This window comes from Hemitrygon akajei, chromosome 6, assembly GCF_048418815.1.
Source record: "Hemitrygon akajei chromosome 6, sHemAka1.3, whole genome shotgun sequence".
NCBI lineage: Eukaryota > Metazoa > Chordata > Chondrichthyes > Myliobatiformes > Dasyatidae > Hemitrygon > Hemitrygon akajei.
In genome coordinates, this window is record NC_133129.1 from 163,978,075 (window position 1) to 164,000,013 (window position 21,939).

A 21,939-nucleotide genomic window follows, 5' to 3' on the forward strand; every position below is an offset into this window, starting at 1 on the left:
TGTGGGGTCGGCCCAAATGTTCCAGGCAGAAGCAGCCCTCAGGCAGTAGATTCTGTCTGGTCTATCAGTGAATTCTTGCACTTCCTTTTAAATTTTATTTTCTTTTGCCTCTAGGTCCCAATACTTTCTAGAAACTCAAGTTTGACATGACACAAACAGTTTTTAAACAGGCACTTGAATGCTTGTGTTCAAAAACAGTGATTTTTTGTCACTGATGATTGGCAAGTAATAAACACTAAGGCAATTACAGAACACAGAACATTTTTCGCTCACTGGGGTATCAAGCATTCATGCATGGTGATGCCAGAAACAGACAGGAGTGAAAATGAAACTATTTCACAACTTCAACAAGTTAGAAACTATGAAGAATTTAAAGATAACAACAATCATCTTGAATGTTACAATTAAAATGAAGATGTGAAGGACACAACAATTGAAAGCACTGTTTGAAGGTAGTCCACTATCTGCACAAGGTGTCTGTGCTGATTTTGTTCCTTTCCAGTCAGTTCAGCGTACACTGAATGAACTCCTCCATTGATAACTACAGCTGTAGTTTTGGTAGTGTTCTAACTCATTCTGTATTTGATTAAAAAATATAATTTGTCACTCAGTTAAATGGTAGTATGCATTTTTGAATACGTTTTAACAATTTCCATGAAACTTTGGCTAAGTGGGGTAGCTGTCCAATTGGGCCAAAATGTACTGGTTTCAATTTGTCCCAATGAACCATTTTCACATGAGCTTTCACAAATTCCTCTGTAACCTCTCACAATGTTGGAGACCAGCCTTTGTGCATTTTAAGGCTGCAAATGTCTCCTCCCTGGCAATATGAATGCCCTTCACTTGTTTCCCTTAACACTTGAGCAACTATGATTTTCACCTTAGTAAACACAAAGAAGAAATATTCATTAATATTCATTAAAAATCCCACCCATCTCCTGCTGTTCAAGATGTAGGTAGCCCTGTTGATCTAAGGGACCTGCTCTGTCCCTGACTACCATTTTAGACTTAATATACTTATAGAACATCTTGGAATGTTCTTTACCATTATCTACCAGATCCACCTCATACACTCTCTTGGCCCTCATAAGAGTTTTCATAATCTTTTATAGTAATCAAAGGTTTCCTAATCTTGCTAGGTTTACCTTCACCCCAACATGAACATGCTGCTCCTGAACATTTGTTAGTACACTCTTAAAAATCTCCCACTTGTTATTCATTCCTTTCCTTTCAAACAGGCTCAATAAACCTCAACTGGATCCTGCCTCATTTCTCAAAAATCAGCTCTGCTCCAGTTTATGATTTTAACCTATAGGCCTGACCTATCCTTTTCCAACACTACCTCAAAACTCAAAGAATTATATCCACTAGAGTCAAAGTGCTCCCTGACTGCCACTTTCATTACTTGCCTTACCTCATTCCCTAAGGGGCAGTCAAGCATTGCACTCTCACAAGTAATGTCTTCTATATATAGATACAGGAAAATTTCCTGGACATATTGCACAAATTGCACAGTCCAGACCCTTAACACTCTAGTCCTGTAAATATCAGGCAGATTAAAAACCTTCCAGTAATACAACCCCATTATTCCTTTAACTATGAACAATTTCTCTACACAACTCTTCAAATTCCGATTGACTATGGGGACTGGGTCTATAATCGAGCTTCACTAGAGTGACCTTCTAAGTTAAAATTCTACCTTCATTAGATGGTCCCCTAAGACTGTCATCTCTAAATACTGCTGTTACATCCTCCTTTAACAAAATATCTAATAGATTGCAACCTTAGTAATACATGATTAAAATCTATGCCATATTCATGTTATTTTAGTAATAAAGCTTTGCCTTCTGAAAAATATCCACTCTTTCCACTAGGAAAATGATCTCCACAACTGGTATGCTCTCCAACTAAAATCTTTGTTGATTTTAAGATTATACATTAATAGAATTCAGTTGTGGAATCCATCTAATCAGATTTCCCATTAACAACTGTGCAACAGTATTTACAACAAAGACCCAAGAAAACTGCCTAGAAAGATCAGTGTCTTGGCAAGGATTTCACATTTCCTGATGTCAATTGTTATCAGGTGCCAACTATACAAAGGATCTCAAGATTCCAGCCACAACGCAGAATTCTCACATCACAAAACATATGAAAGAAAAATACTTATACTTAGCTTTACCAATATTAAAGACTGTAACAGCATACGATTAAAGCAAGTTGAAATAGAAACTTCAAAACATTTTAAAGATTATATTTTGGATCATCCATCCAAGCTGATGACAATTTATGGTATAGAAATCACATTATTGGACCAAAGAGGTCATAAACAATAAACTTGGCTTTGTCTAAAATTTAAAAGTTTTATTTCATGTAATATTTCAAGGAGTTTTACTCAAAAATCTGTGAAAAAATACAATTAGACTAATTAAGATTGTTATCATACAGGAACAGAGATTAAGCAAAGGCAGCTTTTGAATTTCTTCATTTAACCGCTTACACACATTTTAGAGACCACTGATGGGAGATTTCCTCCTTTAAAACAGTTAGCACTGACAGTTTTTCTCCCCCATAGCAAATCTCTGACCAAGATATTTCAACATGAAAAGAGCAACTAGGTAGGCAAGCAGACAGAAACCCACATGCCCAAGAAAGGAACAAAAGAAAAAAAGATTGTAATCAAGTGATGGAAGTACTTTAAAAATATTACATTTTCTTCTGATTTAGGTAAAAATAAATTTTAAACAATTTTAACATGGGGAAACATTTTGAATAACAGACTAACAATGACAGACATTTTCAAAGTGCACAATGTAAAATAAGATGATATCCACCATCAGTACTCTAAAGTCATCCCTAGTGTAGAAAAATTAAATATATTAAGGAAAATAGTTGCCAGCACCAGAATATTACACTTCTAATATTCAAAGGTTTTTATTGGGCTAGAGTCCATTTTTGGGGATTAATCTCACTGTAACATGAAGCATTAATCAATCAGATTTAATCCTAGTAATAAACAAGTTTAGTAGTATTCATGTAACTTAATCAAAGTACCGTAGATGTCGGATTATAAGCCGCTACTTTTTTCCCACATTTTGAACAGCTTTGAACTCTGCGGCCTTTAATACGGTGCGGCTAATGCATGATTTTTTTCATGCCGCCAAAAACATTTTGCCTCGTAACAGTAGACCAATAAAATTGATGAGTAGTTCACAGAGGTCCAATGAAATTGTACGATAAATCAAGCGCACTTTCACAATTAAATTATTGTAAATCAGTCATTTGTACTCACCCTCATCAACATGGAAAACACTCGAAGAAAAGCATTGTGCTGCCTTTATGGCAGTTATTTAGTTTATAATATTTTCGCTTAGTAATTCATTTGTTAGTTAAAGTTAGAAGTGTTTTAACTATATTTGTTTTCTGTACAACATCGCGGGATGCTATGACGTCACACCCAGTTTCGCCGCGTCTTGTGGGAAAAATGCCGGTTTGCGATAAACGGGAAGGCGGGGGGCGAGCGGCGGAGCGAAAACGCTGCTTTTAAGTTAAAGGCGATCAATAACTTTTCCTGGTAGGCTGCAGTATATATATTTTTTTACCAGTCGTTAGGAGATATTGGAATGTTGTTCAGTAAAAAAGTATACGCAACGTATATTTAAAAGTAGCCGCGTTACAGGCACGGTTCGAAAAAAAGCATTTGCAATATGTATTTGTTTATGTTACCATATGGATTTAATTAAAAGTTAAAAAATCCTCACGTGTAATATCTTTCTGTGTAAATATCTCATATTACAATGTGGGACACCTGCGGCCGAAAATCCGGTGCGGCCTGTACAAGTAAAAAATTGATTTTCTTTCTAAAATTAGAGCCAGCGGCTTTTAATCAGGTGCGCTCTGTAGTCCGGAATCTACGGTAACTCAAAATTTCTAACCCTCAGTTAAAAAAGACTGAAGTCACAATGCATATTCTGTTGCTAACTCATTCCAGGCAAATTGGTTGCAAATTGTTAATGAAATAAAACTATACTCTCATTACAGAACATCAGACTAAACATGAAAAACACACTTTGCAATCACAAACTTAAGGGATTTGTAATGAAACAAATCGACAGTAAATGCCTTAACAAGACGGAAAATATTTAGGTGCTCAAGGCAAATCCTGTTTATTAAGCCTCAGTAACCAACCAACATTATACTTCATAATAAATCCATCTCCAGACTTTGGCAATCCTCCAAAAGACAGGATACAACTGGTGAAGTGTGGGAGGCTCCTGGCTGAGGAGTTCAGCTAATATCTATGTATAATCGTTCAACAAAGCATATGAGGACGTATGCTTTTACAGTAGCAATCTAGTAAGATTTTCCTTACAAGATTAATTTATTCCATATTGGTGCATTAGCATACAAACAAGGCATTTGCAACATGAAAGAATTATATAATCAAGTGCCAAACCGTGTTAACAAAAAAAGCATCATTTAACAGCTTGTACACAATAGGACCATACCCATACCATTTCATACAACACACAAGTATTTTTCTTACACCAATAAAAACAAAAGCTATAATGACAGCAATCTTAACTTCCTTATACTGTTGAAATAATTTTACAAAAGACTCGCGCTTTCCACTTTTCTCCACTGTTATTCCCACCCCACCAACATTCAATTAGTGGCTATTAAAAACTTGGTGTAAAGCTGAGCCAATAGACATTCCTAGTTAGTGGGCTGATAGAGTTGATACAAAATGTTATTTTTAATTTTTAACTATTATTTACATTTGTTACCAGATGTAACACAAAACAATACTTCTAATGGATTTAATTTCTAAACACACTGATTGAAAGTAATGAGAAAATGCTAGAAGTATTCAAGTTTGGTTGTAAATCAGCATTTCCACTTATTTCAGATTTTCAGGTACATAAATAAATGTGGCTAGATTATAGATTTAGTGGCAACCATGTGCCAGTCCTACATAGAATTAGCTTCTTGCTAATTAAGTTTGCACACCAAATAACTGAATCAAGTTAGTGCCCAGGCTTAGCAAATTTCTTTTTAGAATGAAGAAAGAACCTGGCAACAAATAACATCTTGTTTAATACCATTATCAAAAGTGAAATTTCATTCCCAATTCTCTTCCCACCACCCCTACATACACCCTCCAGTCGAAGGTGAATTTATGTTCTCCATCTCCAATAATTAGCTGAGGCTTGATTAGTGCGAAGTGTTGCCTATGAAATCCTTGGTACTTAGTAAAATAGGATTATGAATGCAAGGGCACAGAAAGATGCACTATTTTTCTATGACGGGAATTGTTAGCTTTTAGGAAGAAAGGTAAGTTATCATTTAATTTTTCACAATTCCAGCTTAGCATTTCCTTTTCACTAATTTTTAAAACCCGAGTTGTTTAACTTTTAGTAACTTTCATGTGTCTGAATATCAGGGTCATTTAGCTTCAAAGTAAGGACGTTCAGGATAATGGTGAATGCACAGCAAGGACATTCAGGAAAAATCCAGGCTTGTGTGGTTATTGTATAATGCAGGAACAGCCTCTTTTGGTCCACACTGAACATGATGTTGAATGAAGCTGAATCTCATCTGCTTACACACAATTCCTCTCATTCCATTCCCTGCATACTCAAATGTCTATCTTGAATGCCACAATCATATCTACTTCCACCACTACTTCTAGCTGTCCCAACCAGGCACCCAGTAACCCAGACATCACCTTTAAACTTTTCCCCTCATTTTAAATACATATCCTCTAGTACTTGACATTACTACCCTGGGTAAAAAAAGATTCTGACTGTTTACCCTATCTCTGCTTCTCAATATTATTAACTTCTAGCAGGTTTCTGCTCAGTCTCCAAAGCTCCAGAGACAACAACCACGTTTGTCTAATGTCTTATACCTCATATCCTCTAATCCAGGCAGCACACTCGTAAACCTCTTCTGCATCCTTTATTGCACTTTTTATTTCTGTGATCTTGACAGCTGAAACAAGTCTTAATTTTACTATCTTACCATGGATCTCACTTAATGGAATTCAGGTGGTGTGTCCACAACCCAACTTCTGATGATTATCTTATTAAGACCACAGACAAAGGAGCAAAATTAAGTCATCTGGCCCATCGAGTTTGCTCCACCATTCAAACATACCTGATCCTTTCTACCCCTCCTCAGCCCCACTCACTGGCCTTCTCCCCATAACCTTTGATGCCATGTCCAATCAAGAACCTATCAACCTCTACCTTAAATACACCCAACAGCCTATCCTCCACAGCTGCTTGTGGCAACAAACTCCACAAATTCACCAGTCTCTGGCTAAAGAAATTTCTCCGCATGTTTTGAATGGACACCCCTCTATCCTGAGGCTGTGACTTCTTGTCCTAGACTAGATCCTAGAAAAATCATTTCCACATCTACTCTGTTTAGGTCTTTCAATATTTGAAAGGTTTCAATGAGATTCATCTTTCTAAATTCCACCAAGTACAGACCCAGAGCTATCAAACATTCCTTGTATGACAACCCTTTCATTCCCGGAATCATCCTTGTGAACCTCCTCTGAACTCTCTCCAATGCCAGGACATCTTTTCTTAGATGAGGAGCCTAAAATTGTGCACAATACTCAAGGTGAGATCTCATCAGTACCTTATAAAGTCTCAGAATCATATCCCTGGTCTTATATTCTAGACCTCTTGAAATGAACGCTAACATTGCATTTGCCTTCCTCACCACTGATTCTACCTGCAAGTTAACCTTAACAATATTCTGCACAAGGACTCCCAAGTCCCTCTGCATCTCAGATTTTTGGATTTTCTCCCCATTTAGAAAATAGTCTGCACATTTATTCCTACTACCAAAGTGCATGACCATGCATTTTCCAACATTGTGTTTCATTTGCCACTTCCTTGCCAGTGCTCCTAATCTGTCTAAGGTCCTTCTGCAGCCAATCTGTTTTCTCAACACAACCTGCCCCTCCACCAATCTTCATATAATCTGCAAACTTGCCAACAAAGATTTATTCCCTCATCTAAATCATTGATATACAGCATAAAAAGGGTCCCAAAACTGACCTCTGCAGAACACCACTAGTCACTGGCAGCCAACCACCCTTTTATTCCAACACAATGCCTCCTACCAAGGAGTCAATGCTCTAACCATGCCAGTAACTTCCCTGTAATACCATGGGCTCTTAACTTGGTAAACAGCCTCAAGTGTGGCACCTTGTCAAAGGCCTTTTGAATGCCCAAATATACAACTTCCACTGAATCCTCTTTATTTATCCAACTTGTAATCTCCTCAAATAATTCCAGCAAGTTTGTCAGGCAAGATTTTCCCTTAAGGAAATCATGCAGACTTTGTCCTATCCTGTCCTGTGTCACCAAGTAATCCATAACCTCATGCTTAACAATTGACTCCAACATCTTCCCAAACACTGAGATAAGGATAATTGGTCTATAATTTCCTTTCTACTGCAGAGCAACATATGTAATTTTCCAGTCCTCTGGCACCATGCCAGAGTCCAATGATCGAAAAATCTTTACTAATGTCTTCACAATCTCTATCACTATCTCTTTCAGAACCCTAAGGTGCAGCTCATCCAGTCTGGATGACTTATGTACCCTTACATCTTTCAGCTTTTTGAGTATCTTCTCCCTTATAATGGCAACTGCACTCACCTCTCTTCCCTCACACCCATCAACATCTGGCACCCTGCTAGTGTCTTCCACAGTGAAGACTGATGCAAAATACACATCTAGTTCAACTGCCATCACCTTTTCCCCATTATTATTTCTCCAACCTCATTTTCTAGTGGTCCTGTATCCACTCTCACCTCTCTTCCATTTTTTTTTACATACTTGAAGAAGCTTTTAATATCTACTTTGGTATTATTTGCTAGCTTGCTTTCATATTTCATCTTTTCCCTCCTAATGATTATTTTAGTTGTTCTCTGTAGGTTTTTAAAAGCTTCCCAATCCTCCATTTTCCCGTTAATTTTTACTTTGTTATATCGTCTCATTTGCTTTACATAGCTTTGACTTCCCTGGTCACCTACAGTTGTACTATTTTGCCATTTGAGTATTTCTTCAATTTTGGAATACATCTATCCTACACCTTCCTCATTTTTCCAAGACTCACACCATTGCTGCTCTGCTGTCATCCCTGCCTTCCCATTTACTTCAGCCAACTCCTTCCTCATATCACTGTAATTTTCTTTACTCCACTGAAATACTGCTATGTCAGACTTTACTTTCTCCCTATCAAATTTCAAGTTGAACTCAACCATATTGTGATCACTGCCTCCTAAAGGTTCTTTTACCTTAAACTATCTAATCACCTCTAGTTCATATATAATTCTCAAACCAGTATAGCTGATCCCATAGTAGGCTCAACGACAAACTGTTCTAAAAAGCCATCTTGTAGGCATTGAACAAACTCATTCTCTTGAGAACCATTAACCATCCGGCTCTCCCAATCAATCTGCAGGTTGAAATCTCCCATGATTATCATAACATTGCCCTGTTGACACACCTTTTCTAGTTCCCATTGTAATCTGTAGTCCAAATCCCAGCTACTGTTGGGAAGCCATCAGGGTCCTTTTACCCTTGCAGTTTCTTAACTCAACTCACAAGGATTCAACATCTTCTGATCCTACGTCACATTTTTCTCTTGATTTGATGCTTTTTTTTTTAACCAGCAGAGCCACACCACCACTTCTGCCTACCTTTCTGTCCCTCCAATACAATGGGGTAACTTTGGACATTCAGTTCCCAACTACAACCATCCTTCAGCCACAATTCAGTGATGGCCACAACATCATACCTGACAATCTGTTATAGTGCAAGATTATCCACCTTATTTCTTATACTCCGTGCAATGAGATATAACACTTTGAGTAATGTATTTGCTACACTTTTTGATTCTGCATCCCTAATGCACTGACACTCACCCTGCCGACTACAATTTTGTCCCATCATCTGCATGCCCTTCCTGACAGTCTGAATGCATGTTATCTTTGTTTTTTTACCATCCATCCTGAGTCCTTTCACTCTGGTTCCTACCCCCTACCAATTTAGTTTAAACCTTCTGCAACAGCTCTAACAAATCTGCCCGTGAAAATATTGGTCCCCATCCAGTTCAGGTGCAACCTGTCACTTTTGTACAGGTCGTACCTCCCCCAGATCTCAATGAATAAAGAACCTGAAGCCTTGCCCACTGCACCAGCTTCTCAGCCACGCATTAATCTGTCAGATCATCCTGTTTCTACCCTCATTGGCATGTGGCAGAGGCAGCAATCCAGAAATTACTACCCTAGAGGTTCTGCTTCTCTGCCTAGCTCTCTAAATTCTCTTTTCAGGGCCTCTTTGCTTTTCTTTCCAATGTCACTGGTACCAATATGTACCAAGACATCTGGCTGCTCTTCCTCCTCCTCCAAAATGCTGTGGACATGATCCAAGATGTCCCTGACCCTGGCACCTGGGAGGCAAGGTACTATTTGGGGTCCTGTTCCCGACTATTGAGTCCCCATCACTACTGCTCCCCTCTTCTCCCTCTTTCCCTTCTGCACCATAGACCCATGGTCTGTGTCAATAACTTGGGTCTCCATGGCATTCCCCTGGGAATGTTAAACACTGCTCTTGTGTACCACTGAATCATATGTTTGTCACACTTTGCCAAAATAAAAAAAATAAGCAGGATTTAAATAAAATGTTGGTGTTGGCAAATCAATCTAAATTGAAGCTAATATTTTACTGCGAGTGCTGCACAACTGAAGCTGAGGTCTTTCAAATAAGATGAACTGTGGAACTATCCTTGATAATTGTGCCTACCAACGAAGTATTCCAAAAATAGCTCAAAGAAAATGTAACAAGCTGCATAAGTGGCTTGCCTTAAAAGGTAAAATTATCAAAGGAGCAGGGTTCAGTGAGTAGTATATGGATCAAGTACAAGATGAGCAAGGACATAACAAGAGTTAAAGCAAAGATGTCAACATAGAGGACAGATGGTTCAGGGCAAGAGGTAGAGGGCACCAGAACAGATGGACTCAACTTAATTTATGAAATGTTGGAAAAGTTCTTACACATTACACGAGGCAGGTGATAGGGAAGACTGAGAAAGAATTTTAAAGACAACTTGCAGTAGAAAAGTGGGTACTAACCCTGACATGTTTGTTTTGGATCTTATAGCAACATATTTGAATATATAATTATTTTACCAGCATGTGTTGATGCATGCAGCCTAAAAACAGGAGTAAAAGCCTGCAGACAAGGACAACAATTTGAATAAAAAAGTCTTAAATAAACTTACAAGACTTTTTAAATTTACTTTTGATAAATTGTCAAAAGCTCAATGTATTCTTCTTAGGAAGTCTTGCAGAATCAGGAACACTTATTGCTGTCTAAACTCCCGTCCAAATTTAAGACCGTAAGACATTGTAGCAGAATTAGGCCATTTTGCCAATTGAGTCTGCTCCACCATTCCATCATTGCTGATAGGTGATCTGCCCTCAACCCCATACTCCCACCTTCTCCGTGTAACCTTTGATGCCTTTATTAATCAAGAACCTAGCAACCTCTGCTTTAAATTTACCATTTAAGGATTATTTTTGAACAAGTCTTTCTGGAGAAAGTGCTCCCACAGCATTATAAAGCAGTTGCAAGATTTAGATGCAATGAGGAAACGTGATAATTTCCAAATAAAGATCATGTACAGCTTGGGGGGGGGGGGGGGGGGGGTACACAGTTGAGTATTGTTAGAACAGTACAAATGGCCAACAATTGATAAAACTTCGAATGTGATAAGGTGGCAGTGTTCTATTATCCTAATCTCATATTTTCTTTTACTCAGAACAGTTAAAGTTCACCTTCCATATTCAACAGATCATTATGTATTTTCCACCCTCTTCAATGTGATGAAACCAGCAGTCATTTTTCCTCATTTCTCAGCATTCCAAAAGGGTCCATCCCTTCAATGCCTTCTTTGTTTACTTTTCCATCTCCACCAACATCCACCTAACCAGCTCATATTACTAGTACACATAATAGGACAACATACCACAAATTAATTTTTAAATTTTTTCCTTCCCAACGTGCAGGGACGCTCCTTACAGGCGAAGCATTACCTGTATTACCAACTTGGGGTATTGTATTTGCTGCCTAGAAAGTGGTTCTACCACCCCCCCCCCCCCCCCCCACAACCCACCAAGGAAACTTACGGGTTCTGAGGCAGTCAATGAGGTCATTATGGGAACCTCAGATCCTGTTGCTCATACATGACACAGAAGGTGACTGATTGTTTGATGGAAAGACTAGGGGGTTAGGAGGGGATCTGAAGAGGATGCAAGGAAGTATTGAGTAGTTTGTCATTCTTCAATCATTTGTGTAAAACTAATATGTGTTCTCAATGCATGGTAGCAAGGGTTTCAATACCATTTTAAATGCTTCTTTTTAAGCAGTCAATGAGAAAAGATTCCCTGGAGTCAGTGGGGAAGCTTTGAGAACATCAGTGTGTTTTTTTCCAATATGTGCCTGGTTAACTCCTCCCACTGAAGAGCTCAGAAGATGGTATTTATTTATAGAGTTCGGTATTAGGCATGTGAATAACATGGCCAGCCTAATGTAACCAATTTAGAATAACCAGGATCTCAATGATAAGGATGCTGCACGCAAGAGGATGCTGATATTGATCTGCTCATTTTCCTAAGGATTATACACATTCTTATTTTTGAACAATTCTTTTTGGAGAAGGTGCTCCCACAGCATTGGAGGGAGGATTTTACAGGAACATTGATAGTTATACTTTTCCTGTGCCTCAAGAAGCCTGATTGTGATGAACAGCGCTCAGTAAACAGTGTGTGTGTGTGTGTGCGCGCGCATGCATTCGTTCCCCCCCCCTACACATCGGAATATTCTATTTCTTTAGCAATGGGGATGTGTAAATGTGAATATATTGTTTGTATATTGTTCTTAGGGTACATACTTCCGTTTTCTAATATGGTTGTAACTTACATTGTGGAGTGTATCATATTCTAATGCATGTGCAGTTTAAAATTAAATGTTGGTAACTAAAAATGGTATGCCTTAATGTTAATTTAAAGAAGCTCACTACTCTCGGGCAGAAAGATCGGGCTGCCAAGAGTTCACACTGGAAAATAGTATGGAGCTAGTTATTGTGTTTTCATTTAGATATCTTTTATAAATACTGGCAGTTTTCTTTTCACATTTTTGTAAGTTTGATCTTTTTGATGCACTTAATAAACACCCTTGCACTTTAGTGCTAAGCAACTCTAGCCATTTTGTTCTTCAGTTATAACCCACATATCTGTAAGTTAAGATTTGGTCTCAGAAACAGACAGCAAGCATCAGTACTGTCCAGAAGACTGCATTTGAGGTCCTCAAGGCCATAAGACATAGCAGCAGAAATAGGTCATTCAGCCCATCGAGTCTGTTCTGCAATTCCATCGTGGCTCATCCTCTTACACCTACCTGTCTTCTCGCCATACCCTATCATCCACCCTGCCTGGTCCTTTCAGTGCTCGGTAGGTTTCATAAGATCCCCGTGCATTCTTCTAAATTGCAGTAAATACGGGCCCAAAAGCTGCCAAATGCTCCTCATATGTTAACCTCTTCATTCCCAGAATCATCCTCGTGAACCTCGTCTGGACTCTCTCCAATAACAACACATCCTTTCTGAGATATGGGGCCCAAAACTGTTGACAATACTCCAAGTGTGGCCTGACTAGTGTCTTATAAAGCCTCAGCATTGTCTCCTTGCTTTTATATTCTATCCCCCTTGAAATAAATGCCAACACTGCATTTGCCTTCTTTACCAGACTCAACCTGTAAATTAACCTTCTGGGAGTCTTGTGCAAGGACTCCTAAGTCTCTCTGCACCTCTGATGTTTGAACTATCGCCCCATTTAGCTAATTGTTCCTTTTACCAAAATGCATTATCATATATTTCCCACCATTCCATATGCTACTTTTTTGCCAGTTCTTCAAATTTGTCCAACTCCTGCTGCAATCACATTGCTTCCTCAACACTACCTACCCCTCCACCTAACTTTGTATCATCTGCAAACTTTGCCACAAAGCTATCAATTGCATTATCCAAATCACTGGCAAACAATGTGAAAAGTAGCAGTCCCAATATTGACCCTCTTGAGGAACACCACTTGTCACTGGCAGCCAACCAGAAAAGGCCCCTTTAATTCACACTCGCTGTTTCCTGCCTGTAAGCCGTTGTCAGTATCTTTCCTGTAATGCTACAGAATTTTATCTTACTAAACAACCTCATATGTGGCACCTTACAAAAGCCTTCTGAAAATCCAAGTAAATGACATCCACTGCCTCTCCTTTTCCATACTGCTTGTAACTTCGTCAAAGAATTCTAACAGATTTATCAGGCAAATTTTCCTGAAAGGATCTCGGCCTGAAACGTTGGCTACTCTTTTCTCACGGATGCTGCCTGACCTGCTGAGTTCTTCCAGCGTTGTGTACGTATTCTTTGATCCACAGCATCTGCAGTTGTATTTTTGTGTTTTGTACCTGTGCAAGCTCCTTTCTCACACTTCTGTAATTCCCTTTATTCCATTGCAGTATGAATTCAATCATTATGATCACTGCCTCCTAAGGGTTCCTTTACATTAAGCTCCCTAATAAAATCTGGTTTATTACACAACAACCAATAGCCTTTCCCAAAGTAGGTTCAAGCACTAGCTCCTCGTAGCCATTCAACAAATTCCCTTTCTTGTGATCCGACACCAACCTGATTTTCCCAATCCCTATAACATACTGAATTCCTCCATCCCAATTGTGTCATTACCCTTATTACATGCATTTTCCAGCTCCCTTTGCAATCTCAATCCCACATCTTGGCTACTATTTGGAGGCTTATATACAATTCCCATAATTTTTTTTAAAAACCCTTGCTGTTTCTTAACTCCACCTGCAAATATTAAACATTCTCTGACCCCATGTCTTTTTAAAGATTCCAACTCTTACCAACAGAACCACACCACCACCTATGTTTTGTGCCTGTCCTTTCAATACAAAGTAAATCCTTTGATGTTAAGCTCCCAACTATGGTCTTCTTTCAGCTACAACTCAGATGCCCGTAACAGCCTGCTGACCAATCTCTAACTGCGCAACAATTTCATCCACCTTATTCCAAATACAACAAGCATTTAAATACAGTATCTCCAGTCCTGCATTCTTCGCCATTTTGAATATTGCCTCTGTGGTACAATTTAACTCTTTGCTGTCTGTATTTGTACCCAAACATTGCCTTGTCCTTCTTTACATTTATGTTACAGCCATAATCTACTTGTAAACCTGCTGACACATTCTCAGCACTATCATATCGGTTCCCATCCCCCTGCCATATTAGTTTAAACCACTCCGAACAACTTTTGTAAATCTGACAGTAAGAATATTGGTTCCCCTTGGATTCAAGTGCAACACATCCCTTATGTACAGGTCCCACCTGTCCCAGAAGAGGTCACAATTATCCAGAAATCTGAATCCTTGACCCTTGTTCCAATTCTTCAGCCATACATTTATCTGCCACCTCATTCTACTCCTATCCTCACTGTCACATGGCTCAGGCAACAATCTCAAGATTACTACATATGAAGCTGCCTCTCAGCTTCCTTCATTTTTGTATGTTGTTGGTACCAATATGCAACACGACTTCTGCCCGCTCACCCTCCCTTTTAAGGATATTGTGAACTTATCCAGAAACATTGCAGACCCTGGCACCTGGGAGGCACATTACCATCCATGTTTCCTTTTTCATCCACAGAATTACATATCTGTCCCCCTGACTATAGAGTACCCTATTACTGCTGCCATCCTCTTCAGTTCCCTACCATTCTGATCCACAGAGCCACACTCAGTGCCAGAGACATGGCCACCGTTGCTTCCCCCCTGATAGGTCATCCAACAGTACTCAAAATGGAGCACATATTGTTGAGGGGGTTGGCCATGTCCTTAAAATATGCATTTCCTTAAATGAACACAGGCTTAGGCTGACACATTAAATGTAATGCATTCAGGGCCCTATTGTGACTTTATATTGTCAGAGGGCAATGTGATGCAGTAGAAGCAGGTCTACATTCACCTCCATCTTGGCCTTCTGGATGTTACACCATTAACCAGGCTAGCCACCCTATTTTAGTCAAGTCAAGTCACTTTTATTGTCATTTCGACCATAACTGCTGGTACAGTACATAGTGAAAATGAGATAACATTTTTCAGGACCATGGTGTTACATGACACAGTACAAAAACTAGACTGAACTACATAAAAAAACCAGAAAACTACACTAGACTACAGACCTACACAGGACTGAGTAAAGTGCACAAAAACAGTGCAGGCATTACAATAAATAATAAACAGGACAATAGGGCAAGGTGTCTGTCCAGACTCTGGGTATTGAGGAGTCTGACAGCTTGGGGGAAGAAACTGTTACATAGTCTGATCGTGAGAGCCCGAATGCTTCGGAGCCTTTTCTCAGACGGCAGGAGGGAGAAGAGATTGTATGAGGGGTGCAAAGGGGTCCTTCATAATGCTGTTTCCTTTGCAGATGCAGCGTGTAGTGTAAATGTCCGTGATGGCGGGAAGAGAGATAGTTCAAATGAATGAGAGTAAGTGACTCATACTTTTAAATCAGACTTTATTGGTTCATATTCAATTATCTCTTTGGCCTAACTTCACTGTTACCCTTTCAATTTTCTTTTGAATTGATAATGTGAATGCTTCATGTTTGATTTTCTTTTATGTTTTCACCCTCGTGGATTTCAGATCCCAGGTCTTGATGTGACATTCAGTTCTGAACTCTAACTATAGCAGGATGTGAAACTACGTTTTGTACAGGCAGAACCTACTTCGTGACCAAGTAGTTCACAAAAAAAAATCAGAAAGGAATAGGAAAAGAGATGCCAAATTCTTTGAGGATGTTTAAATGGGATCAAGATACTCAAATAAGTGTCAATGGCTTTAGTTTTGGAAAAGAGGGAGTCATTCCAAATCAAGCCAATCCAGAGCACTGCCAAATCAAAATGCTATATCTATTACCCAACACAAATTAATGAAGGTAAGCATAGAGGTTCAGGAAAGGATATGATCGAAATTAGTAACAGAAATGTCAAATGGAAAGTCGTTAGGTGGTTTGGGGGCAATTTTACAATTTACTTAAGTGCCTCAGTGTAAACCAGTTAACTACCTACAAAACATTCACAATTACTTTTGTGCCTCTCACCGACTCTCGGGACTCATTCTACCCAGCTAAATCTTTGGGGGGGCGGGGGGTGGATTTAAAATTCTTCATCTCTGTATCAATAAGCCACGTCCAAGACATTAAGATGCCTCCACTGATGATGGGAATTCATAAGAGTAGTTTCTGATTGCTTCAGAGTTAATTTTATAATAACTACTTTCATTAAAAAATAGCAATTACTGACAAACTTTTTCATTCTATGAATTGAAAAATAAGTTAGGGAAACGTTTAATTGGAGTAAGGGGAACTATGAGGCTATCAGGCAGGAACTTGGAAGCATAAATTGGAAACAGATGTTCTCAGGGAAACATATGGAAGAAATGTCACAAATGTTCAGGGGATATTTGTGTGGGGTTCTGAGTAGGTACGTTCCAATGAGACATGGAAAGGATGGCAGGGTACAAGATCCATGGTGCACAAAGGCTGTTGGTGTAAATCTAGTCAAGAAGAGTATGAAAGGTTCAAAAAACCAGGTAATGATATGACTTGAGAAGATTATAAGGCTAGCAGGAAGGAGCTTAAGAATGAAATTAGGAGAGCCAGAAGGGGCCATGAGAAGGCTGTGGCAGGCAGGATTAAGGAAAACCCCAAGGCATTCTACAAGTATGTGAAGAGCAAGAGGATAAGACATGACAGAATAGAACCAATCAAGTGTGACAATGGAAAAGTGTGTAAGGAACCGGAAGAGATAGCAGGGTACTTAATGAATACTTTGCTTCAGCAGTCACTGCAGATAAAGATCTTGGCGATTGTAGGGATGACTTGCAGTGGACTGAAAAGCTTGAGAATGTAGATATTAAAAAAGAGGATGTGCTAGAGCTTTTGGAAAGCATCAAGTTGAATAAGTCATCAGGACTGGACAGGATGCACCCCAAGCTGCTGTGGGAAGTGAGGGAGGAGGTTGCTGAGCCTCTGGCAATGATCTTTGCATCATCAGTGAGGACAGGAGAGGTTCCAGAAGATTGGAGGGTTGTGGATGTTGTTTCCTTATTCAAGAAAGGGAGTAGGGAAAGCCAAGGACAGCCAAGGTAGGTCAAATATGATGGCAGAATATAGCATTAATGGTAAGACTCTTGGCAGTGTGGAGGATCAGAGGGATCTTGGGGTCCAGGTTCATAGGACATTCAAAGCTGCTATGCAGGTTGACTCTGTGGTTAAGGCGGCATACGGTGCATTGGCTTTCATCAATCATGGGATTGAGTTTAAGAGCCAAGAGTTAATGTTGCAACTATAATAAGACCCTGGTCAGACCCCACTTGGAGTACTGTGTTCAGTTCTGGTCACCTCACAAGAAGGATATGGAAACCATAGAAAGGGTGCAGAGGAGATTTACAAGGATGTTGCCTGGATTGGGGAGCATGCCTTATGAGAATAGGTTGAGTGAGCTTGGCCTTTTCTCCTTGGAGTGACAGAGGATGAGAGGTGACTTGATAGAGGTGTACAAGATATTGAGAAGCAATGATCGTGTGGATAGTCAGAGGCTTTTCCCCAGGGCTGAAATGGCTAGCGCGAGAGGGCATAGTTTTAAGGTGCTTGGAAGCAGGTACAGAGATGTCAGGGGTAAGTTGTTTTTTTTTTTAAAAACGCAGAGAGTGGTGAGTGCATGTATGGGCTGCTGGAAGTGCTAATGGAGGCGGAAACGATAGAGTCTTTTAAGAGGCTCCTGGATGGCCAGATGGAGCTTAGAAAAATAGAGGGCTCTGGGTAAAGCCTAGGTAGTTCTAAGGTAGGGACATGTTCGGCACAGCTTTGTGAGCCCAAGGGCCTGGATTATGCTGTAGGTTTTCTATGTTTCTAATCCCGGAGCAAACTGGTATTTATATTCCCTGACTGTTAACCATTGGGCTACCCTGACCATCCGTTGCTTGTTCTGTTTCCTACTTAATACCAAGCTCATCAACTGCAGGCCACATCCTCCATGTTATTATGTCCAGCCTGGTGTTTGTATTTCCCACTTCATACAGTCATCATAACAGAGCTTGAGATAGTGAACTGTTTTCATCTAACCACACTAAAAAGAATGATCATAGAGGATAAAAAAGGTGGGGGGGGGGGGGGGAAGACTCTTGCCATTTATCTTTATTTCTTAAAAAAAACAAACATATTTGACAGTATTTTATTCATACAATCTGAACAATTGAAACATTATGTACAGTAGATGCACACGGCTGGCACACTAAATTGCACACCATCTTTAATTGCAAAAGTATAAGTGACTAGCATGATTCAATTCAATTTATTAAGCAAAGTTTGTTTTTCTGATCTCCCCATTTGTGTTTATATTTTGCCCTACTGGATTCTGTATTCTGCAGCAAAGTAACAGATTTACGGTGACCCAAAGTAACCAACCCATGAAGGAAACAAGTCCTGAAATCATAGTCTGTAATTGTGTCAATTTCAAATACAACATGAAATGAATGAAAACACCTAAATTTAATATACAATACATCTGACACTGGTTTTTAGCATCACAAATTTAACCCTTAGCATTAATCATTTGTGGAGAAGGGTGCATTAATCTGGCTGCCAAATAAAATCATAGATGATGACACTATCCAAATCATTAAGCCAATGTCAAAGAAAAGTGTTTGCCAAGCAGACGTCATGGGAGCAAAATCCAAGTACTAAGCAGTCCACCATTTGTTTAATAAATTCTCAGTCATTGCGAATTAGTGCCAATTTTGAATTGGAGAAGAAACAAACAGAGGGAAACAAAGAAAAGCAATAAAGTACAAGTCTTATCAATTCAATACCATTTTAATATTTCAGGAATGTCTTTAACAACTAATAGCCTGAGAAATCCTAAGCATACTTACATAAGGATGGTAACAGTTCGAAAAATGTTGGCAAAAACACACTTGAGCCTTAACTAAACAGCTCACTGCACAAGACTTGCTTATATGCAATGTTTATTCAATGAGGTTAGCAGACTTTCAGCTGGAAAAATGCAACTGTCTGAATAACATCTTTTCCCCTTTGTGGTTGGAAAGCAAAGAATTGAAGCAAGGTTCAGGGGTGGGAGGCAAATAAGGGAATGCATAGGAGAGGGGCAATGGTTGTGTGAACTCACGGGATTTAGAAGTGGACTGGGCATCCTAGAGAGTTTTGTGTTTTGCAAACTTAGCCCTGGTCAAAAATTACAATATTTGTGCTTAATTACTCTATGAATATGGATGCTAGAATGGTCTCACATGTACAACTCAGCCAACTACAATTTAACTTCAGAAACAATATTTTCTCTTGATAAAACATCAAATATGTTTGCACATATTTCACATTCATTTGGTTTATTTGACCTATTTGCCCTCTGTTTAAACCAGTGACCTTCATTGGACACCTTATCTTGTCTCTTACCCCACCAATTACAATAATATAATATTCAAACTGCTATGGTTTCTGCAAGATACTTGGCATCCTTACATTAAGCAGAAGTTTTAATAAGTCATGAACTGGCATATAAAGCTTGCAAGTCGAAGCCCAAGAAAAGTCATAATTGCATCTTACATTCTTCAAGATACTTACAATTCTTCAAGATATGGAAGTTTTTGGAAGGAGTCTGGTTGCAGCTCAGTTATGTTATTCATGCTTGCATCTCTGTGAAACAAAAGTATTTATACCGTCAATATAACTACAACCAATACTATCAATTTAAAAACTGATAATATGTTTACTTTTTCAGCAAATCAAGCAGATTTTAAACTAACTACTTTTCTTTAGGCACAAAGTCCCTTCCGAGATCATGTAAGCCAGTGCTGCTAGCAGATACCTTGCAACGTTATCTGATACTATTTAACAGTTATACAAATTACAAGCTTCATCTAGTTATCAGTTGGATAACTAAATTGCGATCATGAAGTAGGGCCCTAGTTCATATTACCCTTTTATTGACTAGTGGGGCTAAATATGGCACTTCAACTGACATCTTAGATGAGCTTCATCAACTCTTTTTAAAACAAGAAAAAGATGGTCTGTTTACCTCAGCTTGTCAATGGGTAAATTTAATGAGTCTGGTTTAATGAAAGAGTAGCTGATACTCTATTCCTCCATAAAGAGTAGTCGCAAAACAAAAATTATATTGCATCACATAAAAGTAAACTGGTTTCCAACAGCTTGACTAATCAGAAACTATTCAGATTGGGCTCACATGCCTCACCCAAGATTCCAAGGCCAGACTATTCCAGTTGTCATTTTATACACTGGTAACTGGCTTAGCATGCAGGATCTATTCCCAGGAATGACAATATTAATAGGATCAGCACTTTAAAAAAAGGATTATAGTATTCCCACATGCTGCTCCAGGTTCAAGTTTATCATTCAATCATATACATGTAATCCACCAAACAAAACAACATTCCTCTGGACCAAAGGGCACAACACACAAAGTAATATGACTACAAACAAATTAATGTTCATTTCTAACAAGTTAAAAAGTAAACAGTATAATGCTACTAGTGCTTTATACATGATGAGACCTGGGAAGTGGCAGAGTCCAGTTGTCGCTTGACCTGAGAAAAGAAGCCATTTCTCATCCTAATAGTGGTACGGTATCTCCTGCCTCATGATAGGTGATCAAACGGATTGTTGAATGATTGGGAGGGATCACTGACAATGCTAAGAGCCCTGTGTACACAACACTCCTGATCAATATCGGGAAGGGTGGAAGAGAGATCCTGATGATCCTCTCAGCAGCCCTTGGAATCCTTTGTAGGGTCTTGAACTCAGATGCCTCAAAATTTGTGTAGCAGTGATGCAGTTGGTCAGAACACTATCAATGAAGCTCCTATATAAAAAATAGTTAGAATTGGAGTTTGGGGGGGTGGGGGGGACCTTACTTGTCTCAATCTCCTCAGGAAGTGGAGATGCTGCTATGCCTGCTTGACTAAAGAGGGACCAGGTGAGATCACCATTTTGTACACTCCCAGACACCTGGTGCCCCTAACCACTGAGGAATCTTTTACATGCACTGAGGAGTGGTCAGCCTCCAACATTCCTAAAGTCCACAATCATCTATTTAGTGGTCTTTCTGTCAAGAAGTCTAAGATCCAGTTATAGAAAGAGATGTTGAGACCCAACGAGGACAGCTTACCTACCACCTTTTAAGGAGCATAATGAAGTCAATAAACAACATACTGGCGTATAAGGAATAATTTTCCACCTGGGACAGGATGAAGTGGAGAGCAGATGCTATGCCACCATCAGTGGACTGATTTGAACAAAAAGCAAACTGGAAAGGGTCCACTGGGAGAACATGAAAATCAATGCCTGAATTGTCTCCCAGGCCAACACCCCCAAGAACAGACACCAACAGGTGCAAGCACAGCAGCCATTGTCTGATTGGACTTAGAGGGGTGATCTTAAGGCTTTAGCTCTTCGAGATTTCAGCAAAAAGAGGCTTCACTCAGACAAAGCAAAGAAAAGCTCAAGTCTTTTTACCTTCTCTTCTTTATTTCTGCTCAGCTAGGGCAGTAGAGCTGCTAAGAGGAATAGTGTAAAGTTCACCTTGTGGAATGTGGGAAAACAGGGAAGCCTCCAGTGTACCTGATGACGACAACTGCAAAAAGTGCATCCAGCTGCAGCTTCTAACGAACCACATTAAGGAGTTGGAGATGGAATTCAAAGAACTCCAGATCATTCAGGAGGTGGAAGGGGTGATGGATA

The 21,939-nt window shown here is 39.3% G+C and overlaps 1 protein-coding gene across 2 annotated transcripts in view; it reads right to left on the minus strand.

Annotated features, from left to right (window-relative positions):
- Nucleotides 1–21,939, minus strand: part of lgr4 (leucine-rich repeat containing G protein-coupled receptor 4) — a 153,331-nt gene that overhangs the window by 77,571 nt on the left and 53,821 nt on the right. For both annotated transcript variants that reach the window (XM_073049704.1, XM_073049703.1), the window contains exon 2: nt 19,804–19,875. In XM_073049704.1, coding sequence (XP_072905805.1) covers nt 19,804–19,875 — 72 coding nt within the window. The remainder of the gene's footprint in view (nt 1–19,803; nt 19,876–21,939) is intronic.